This window comes from Emys orbicularis, chromosome 7 (genome assembly GCF_028017835.1).
Source record: "Emys orbicularis isolate rEmyOrb1 chromosome 7, rEmyOrb1.hap1, whole genome shotgun sequence".
Taxonomy (NCBI): domain Eukaryota; kingdom Metazoa; phylum Chordata; order Testudines; family Emydidae; genus Emys; species Emys orbicularis.
The window spans coordinates 100982560-100990109 of record NC_088689.1 but is presented as its reverse complement, the minus strand read 5'-3'; the positions used below and the strand labels follow the sequence as shown (position 1 = coordinate 100990109).

General features: G+C 62.8%; 1 protein-coding gene across 1 annotated transcript; it reads right to left on the bottom strand.

Moving 5' to 3' along the window:
* Positions 1-884: 884 nt before the first annotated feature.
* On the bottom strand, positions 885-6823 carry ESRRA (estrogen related receptor alpha). Its single transcript, XM_065407493.1, has 7 exons — positions 6755-6823; positions 4048-4366; positions 2955-3071; positions 2455-2580; positions 2083-2250; positions 1510-1779; positions 885-1132 (listed from the first exon to the last, which is right to left on the bottom strand). Exons 1-7 carry the CDS (start codon positions 6821-6823, stop codon positions 885-887), a joined length of 1317 nt encoding a protein of 438 aa, XP_065263565.1.
* Between the last annotated feature and the right edge of the window lie 727 nt (positions 6824-7550).

Sequence of the window (7550 nt, the reverse complement as noted above, 5' to 3'; positions counted from 1 at the left end):
GGAGGCCTCAGGGGGTCCCACTTTGGGATGGGGGATTATTCTCTCCCACACACACTTTCTCCCCTAAGCAGAGAGTTCAGAGATTCAAGTGAGGAGGGGGACACCTGCCATGGGTGGTGTCCCTAGGAGGCCCCCCCTTCAGAGAGAATCAGCTGCCCCTGCTACTGCCCTCCTGACCTAACTGACCCCTCCAGTGCCAAGCTACCTACAGCCCCAGCACACATTGGCTGCTGGGCAAGCACCCCTCAGCTGGGGGGTTCCCCTGCTCTGAGCCAGGGACAAGCAGGGATCCCCCAAGGCCAGGTCTGTGCATGTGGTATTAACACGCTCCCCCCTGCAGTCCAGCTTTGTGCTGTTCAGGTCCATTATGGCTTCCACAGGGGGCCCTGGTGCTTCTCCCCCTGCCACTAAATCCCTCCCCCCAGATAATAAGTTAGAATATGGCTTCCAGTGCATATGGGGGGCTGGGTCCCCGTGTCAGTCTGTCCCCTCCCACCAGTGTCCCCCGGTCTGTCTCCAGCATGCCCATCCCCCAGCCCTGTGGCCACGCTGCAGTTCCCCCCAGCCACATCAGTCCAATCCTCCTCTTCCACTATCTGCCTTACTGTCCCCATGCATTCCCCCCCGTCCCCCAGCCAGAGCGTCTGTGTCTGTCCCCCCAGCACCTGTTGCCCCAGTGTCCATGTGTCTGTCCTCACCCCCACCCATCCCTACTCCTCCCGTTTGTGTCTCTCCAGCGTGTCTGTCCCCATTCCACCCTGCCCTTCTCCCGCATCTACGTGTCTGTCTCCCTGTCCCAGGTCTGTGTCTGTCCCCAGGCCCCTCACCCCGGTCCATGCCTCTGTCTCCCCCACATGGCGGGGAGGGGGAGGCGGGGGCATGTCTCAGTCCATCATGGCTTCCAGCATCTCGAGAAAGAGCTTGTGCATGGGCACCTTCCCTCCCAGCTTGATGCCGTAGAAGTGGTGCAGGGCGCGGGCAGCCGTCTGGCGCAGCAGGGGCAGCGTTAGCAGCAGCTTCCCCGCCCGGCGCGGCTCCTCCGGCCGTCGGCTGCCCTCGTACTCCAGCAGGGCCTCATGCAGCACGTCCCGCAGCCGCTGCACCGCTGCCATGTCCTCAATGTGCACCGAGTCTGGGAGGAGACCATGGGGGTTAGAGTGGGGGGCGTGGCCAGTGTTGCTGATGTGCACCCAGTCTGGGGGGGAACACTATGCACCAAGTCTGGGGAGACCCATGGCGGGGACATGGCCAACGTTGCTGATGTGCACTTGGGTGTGGGGGGAGAATCATACAGGGTTAGAGGGGGAGGCGGGGGGAGGGCTGCCATGTCACTGCTGTGCACCAAGTCGGAGGGGCCACCATGTCCTTGAATGAAGTCTGGGGTGGGAGTCAAGGAGGGAGCTGTGGCAGACAGAGCCTGGGGGGAAGGAGGCTGAGCCCAGCCCGGGGAGATGAAAGCCAGGTGCAGAGAACTGCCCCCACCCCAAGCCCCCATAGGGCAGGACCCACCTGAGTTGGCGAGTGCCAGGGCCTTGAGCAGCACGTATTCCTCGCGCTCCAGCCGCAGGGCACGGTACTTGCGCACCAGCTGCAGGAGGGCAGCGCTCAGCTCCCAGAGCCCTGCCGCGCGCGCCCCTTCCTCGTCCAGCGCAAAGTCCTCCGCAAAGACCACCTCGTCCTCGCAGGGGAGCGAACGCCAGGCCACACCCAGCACCAGCACCTCCAGCCAGGCGCTCTGCAGCACACTCATCTGATCGGCCAGCGACAGCGCCGGGAACCCTGCAGGGGAGAGACGGGAGTTAGGGGGCAGCGCAGGCTGGGAACCCTGCAGCGGGGAAGGGGGAGACAGGAGTTAGGGGGCTGGGACGAGAACAGGGATTAGGAAGCAGAGATGGAGGTTGGAGCTGGAAACCCTGGGGGCAGGGGAGCAGGGCTAGGCACCCTTTTGCAGGAACCTGCAGGGGGTGAGGGAGACAGGATTAGGAGGGAAGCGCTGGGGGAGGGGCAGCACATGGGGATGGGGGCCACGCTGGGCGGGAGATGGGGGTCATAAAGAATGCTGTAGGGGGGGTGGGGCCCTACCTGGGATGTTCTTGGCCCAGCCAATGATGACGACGATCTCGCGGTCAGCCAGGTCACACAGGGCGCTGGTGGCACGGAGGGGCCCATCGGGCAGCGCTGGGTCAGGCATTGCATACAGCTTCTCAGGCTCCGCCACCAGCAGGTGGGACACCATGGGGTTAATGGGGGCTGCAGAGAGGGGGCAATGTGAAAGGAGATTCCCCAGCACCCCATCCCCCTCTAACACCCTATCACACCTGGGATCCTCCCTTCTTCCCAGATCTGCCCGTACCCCACAATCCTGACCCATAGCCCCCTGCTACCTCTGCCTTGGGCTTCCCCCTCCGCCCTACTCTGCCTCTTAATCCTGACCCACAGCCTCACCCCACTCACCTGGTTTCTTGCTGGTCGCTGTGGCAATCTGGGGGGTGGCGAATGTGTTCGGGAATGGGGCCCCATCCACCTCAGGGCGGCGCTTGTATTTCTGGCGTCCCCCTCGCACACGGTCCAGCCGCACCCCTAAGGGGCAGAGCAGAAGATGTGGGGTCAGAATGCACCCCCAAAACCCTCCCTCTTCCCCACCCATCCTGCCCATTCCCCTATTCCCAAGGGGACCAATTTGCTCTCATAACAGCAGGGGGAAACTGAGGGGCTGTTTTCCCCCCAGGGTTCTCCTGATGGTTCCCCCTGACATTACCCTGGCTACCTGACCTTCCCATATCCTGCCTCCCACACCTGTCCCCCAGCTCACCATCCACTGCCCCCCAAGCAGCCCTCTAATCCCCCCAGCTCTTTCCCCCTCCCCAAGTTCCCTCCCAATTCCCCCTGCCAGCCCCCCCCAACCACTGTGCTCTCCCCCTAGCCCCCACCCTGTGTCCCTCCACCCCCCGTACCTTCCTTGAGCATGCCGACGCGCAGGCACTTGGTGAACCGACAGGCCTGGCAGGCTTTGCGGCGCCGCTTGGTGATCTCGCATTCGTTACTGGCTGGGCAGCTGTACTCGATACTGCCTGGGGGAAGAGCGGGGTGAGACGGGGCTGAGACCAGGTTCAGGGGGAGACAGGGTCTGAGACCGAAGATGTGGGGGAACACGGAGGAAGGAGATGAGCTGAAGTGGTGGTGGGGAAAATCCTGGGGGAGAGAGGAGATGGGGCTGAGCCTGTGGTGGGTTGGGGAAGTAGGGGCATGCAGTGAGGTGGGGCCAAACCATTGAGAGATGGAGGAGGAACTGGGGGGACGGGTGATGTAGTCCCAAGGGAATGGGAGGCCAGGGCCACACACCCACCCACAAAGCAGAAGCAACCCTCCCCCTTAATGCTGCAAGCTCCTGGGTTACATCTCTCACAACGCAGCTAGGAGAGGGAAGACCGCAGTGCATCCTGTGAAATGTAGCCCAGCCCAGAGAGGAGAACCACCCCATGAAACACCTGCACTACAGCGCCTAGCAGGCACTGGGGAGGCTCAGCAAGGGAGACTACGGTGCATCATGGGAGATGTAGTCCTGTTGGGAAATCCAGCCTACAGGAGAATGGGGAATGCAAGCCATCTGAATTACAGCTCCCAAGACGCCCTGCAGCAGCTGAGGCTGGTGGAGTCTATTGGGCTCCACTCAAGAGATTTCATCTCAATTTTCCCAAGGGAAAAATAAAACAATTTCAGCGAAATCAAATTCCCCCGCCGCCCCTGGAAAATCACCAACTGGCCATGAGCAGGGAGCCCTGGGGCAGCTGCCCCATCCCCTCTCCTTGGAGCTGTCACCCTCCCTTGAGCCAATCCCCCAGCATTTGGAAAGCTGACACAGGGGCAGGGGTGTGTGACTGGCCCCCTTTGGGAAACCGGGACCCAATTCCAAGTGCACTGAAGGGCAGGGAGCCACTACCCACCCACGCAGCAGCAATCAGCGGAGGAGGGGCCTGGGGTTGGGATAGCAGGGACTGTGGTTCAGGATTGAGGGCCCCCCCAGGCTGGGGGTATGCAGGGGGTTACCTTGTATAGTGCGCTTGAAGAAGGCTTTGCAGGCCTCACAGGAGGCCACGCCGTAGTGATACCCCGAGGCCACGTCCCCGCACACCAGGCACAGGCGCTTGGGCAGGGAGCTCAGCACATACTTGCCCCGGGGCAAGACTTCATCAGGGTTGTTGTCATGGCGCCGGCGGGTCAGTGCCCCTGGCTCGGGGTCATGGGGAGGACCACTGGCATCGGAGGAGCCGCTGGGGCTGCGCTGGGCCAGGCTGTCCGGGGAGGCCGGCTCCGTCTTGATGAAGAACTCAGCACGGTGATCCCGAGACGACATGGCTGGGGTGGCCTGCAGGGGACGATATATGTGGGAGACGGGAGGTGTGGGAGGGGGGCAGTGAGACACTTCTCCCCCATCTGGACTGCCCAATCCCTGCCCTTTTACACTCTGCCAGGACTCTGTGGGAGCTCCCTAGGGTCGAGTGCCCTGCACTGCCATCCCAGGCACCCAGGTCCCTTTCCACATCCCGGTCGCTCCCCTGGGGGCCCTGGGAAAGCTGCCATGGGGAGATTCAGTCCCATACTGCTGGCTCTGATGTCAGAGCTGTGACCCTCAGAGCTGGGCTCCCCTGCCCGGGATCCCCCCCAAACCTAGGGGCCTCTTCCCAGATGTTCAGCACACTCCCTCCCCCTCCCAGTGCCAGCTCCAGTATCTCAGGGTCGGGCATGTGACAGGCTCAAGGTCACAGAGAGAGAGACTCTGATCGCAGGCTGGGGGCGGGTACGGGGAGCTGTGTGTGTGTTTGCTTGGGGGGAGCTGTGCGTGGGCACACAAGGGGGGGGTCTCTGGGATGGCAAAAGGTGGTACCAACAATCCAGAAGCAGAAATAGCCTCAGCTCTGTGCTCTCCCCCCAGCTCCGGTACAGGAATTAACCCCCTCCCCAGGGCTCAAGTCAACCCAGGCTGCAGGAGGCAGATAAGGGTCATGGCAGAGGGATTAGTCTGGAGGCCACAGCTCAGACAGCTCCCCCTCCCCAACACATCCACCCCCACTCACTAGGGCTCAGACACCCCACACACACTCTCCAGGGCTCACCCCCCCGGGCACCTCCCACCCTCCCTGCTTGACTCAGCGCCAGGCTCTGGAGGAGTTTCTGGGCAGGGGGCCTCTGAGGAGCAGGGATCTGCTGGAATTGGGGGGACGGGAGGCATGGCTGAACTGTCTGTGCTCCCCACCTACGGACCCAGGCAGGGCACTCTTCCGATGGAGCCAGTGGGGTCAGGGAGGGGTCGTAGCCCTGCAGGCCTGTACCCTCCTCCGCAAACACACATAGGCAAGCCCAGCACCCACATCCCTCCTCCCTCACACTGGGACTAACCTGGCAGCACTCCCAGCCCATGAGGAGGGGGAGAAACTGGGATCAGGAATGGAACCCAGGTGTCTGGGATGGCATAGACTGGGCCAGGAATGAATGCTAGAGGCCACCTTTAGTCCAGCTGGGGCGGGGGAGGAAGGGGCTGTGTCCATGTGTGTTAGCCCCATGTCAGTGTGCTCCCCACTGTGTCCATGCATGGCATCCCAGTCCCCTAGAGCATTTCAGGCGTGTCAGCCGTGTCTGTTACTCTGTCTGTCCCCATGTTCCCCCCCGACCTTTGTCCCCTTTGTGCCGTCTTGTCTCTTTCCTAATGTCCCGCGGCGGGGAGTTACGCAAGAGCAGGCGGAGGGGAAATGAGGCCTGGACCCCCTCCATCGTGCCCCACTGTGCTTACAGAAGACTGTCCTCTTCCCCCTCTCCTGCACTCTTCCCCCTCTGCAGTCCCCCAATCTCCACCCTTGCTCTGCACCCCACTATCCATGCACTCTCCTTCTCCCTGCACCCCCCCATATCTGCCCAACCCCCTGGACTAACCTGGGACTAATCTGGAGCCCTAAGGCACTCCCAGCCCCTGGGGACTGGGATGAGGACTGGGACCCAGACATCTGGGACAGACACTGGGGGGAAGACGGGGACCAAGTACCCCCATTTCACCCCACCCTCCCAACCCATTCACCCTCCTTCCCCCTGCACTCCAATCCTTACCCTGCCTCTACATCCCTCCCCCCAACATGCATACCCCTCCCCCAGTAACCTCCCTCCCATCTGTAGAACAGAGATAGAAAAGTTGGTCAAACTTTCTTCCCCCCGCCCCTCAGGGGGTGCAATGGACCATAGGAACGTATGCCAGAAGGCACGCTGGTATGTATGGGAGGGGTGACACCACGTTCTGCTCCCAGTCGAAGCGAGTCCCACTAAATGACATTACCCATCATCTGGGTGGGTGGTTCCTGGCCCCATCATGTGCTGGAGGTGCGGAGGGGGAGGGGGATTCTGGATTTCTGGTGTGGGGGAGAATTCCCAAGCCTCCCCATTCTAATCCCATCCTAGCTCACCCCTGTTGTTTCTGTACACACACTCCCCCCTTCAGGGTCAGGCCTTGGGCCAATTCAGGACTGTGACCTTTGACCCTGGAGGATTCTGGCTTGACTGGTCATGGAGCCCTGAGCTTGGGGGGCAGGGGCAGTTTGACACCTGCCATTCCCCTCCCCCATCCAGTTACTCCACACATACCAGCTGGACAGGGTGCCCACCAGGCCCCAGGGGGGCATGAGATGCCATGTCCTGGCAGGAGATTGTGTGACTGACGCATGGTCACTTACACAGACACCTGCTCTTGCACCAGGATACAACTGCTCACCTCCCTGCAAGTCTCCAGGTCTGTCCAGGTGTCTGTGTTTCCCCAGGGATCCACCCCCTGGATCTCCATGTGCGCCTGGGTGGTCAGCCCTGTCCCAGCTGGCCATGTGTGCGCGTGTCTGTCAGTCAGGCTCCATGTCTGTCCGTGTGCTCCTGGGAGTCTGTCCGTGTCCGACTGGGCAGCCCCCTGTCTATCTGTCTGGTCCCAGGAGCGTCCACGTCCCCAAGTCTGTCCATGTGTCCCCGGTGCCCCTGCAAGTCTGTCCGTCCGCCTGTTCCCACTGTGTCCCCTCGAGTCCCGCCCCGTGACTGTCTGTCCCTGCAGCGTCCGTCTGTCTCCGTGTCCGCCCGTCCGTGCGCGCCCAAGCCCCCCCTGCGGAGCGGGAGTCACATGGGCCGGGTGGGGGCCCCCCAGCCCCGATCCCGCACTGACCTTGGGGCCCGGCGTGGCGTGACCGGGCCGGGCGGGGCTCAGTGGCCCGGGACGCGGGGGGCCGGCCGGGCCATGGGCGCGGGCTCAGCCCGGCTCGCTGCGCTGCGCTCCGAGTGTAGGACACAAAAGGACATCGCGGCGCACTTCCTCCTGGGCTCCCAGCTGACAAATGGAAGGGGCGGGGCCGCGTTCATGAATATGCAGCAGTGGGGCGGGGCCTGGCTGCACGCGCTCGCCCCTTGACTTCCAACCTCGCTGCGCCCCCCGAGCTAGCGCCGCGCCCGGCGGGCTGGGGACTGGGGGCCGGGCTGTGAGGAGTCAGAGGGGCACGGACCTGCTGGGGACATTCGGGGAATTAAGGGGG

Bases quoted from the DNA above. Each gene is read 5' to 3' on its own strand.
- ESRRA (XM_065407493.1), bottom strand. From the start codon at position 6,823: ATGGAGATCCAGGGGGTGGATCCCTGGGGAAACACAGACACCTGGACA. The intron at 4,367-6,754 runs GTGAGCAGTTGT...CGTCCCCTGCAG, and splicing joins ACCTGGAGACTTGCAGGGAG to GCCACCCCAGCCATGTCGTC. The intron at 2,581-2,954 runs GTACGGGGGGTG...TCTGCCCCTTAG, and splicing joins CGTCGGCATGCTCAAGGAAG to GGGTGCGGCTGGACCGTGTG.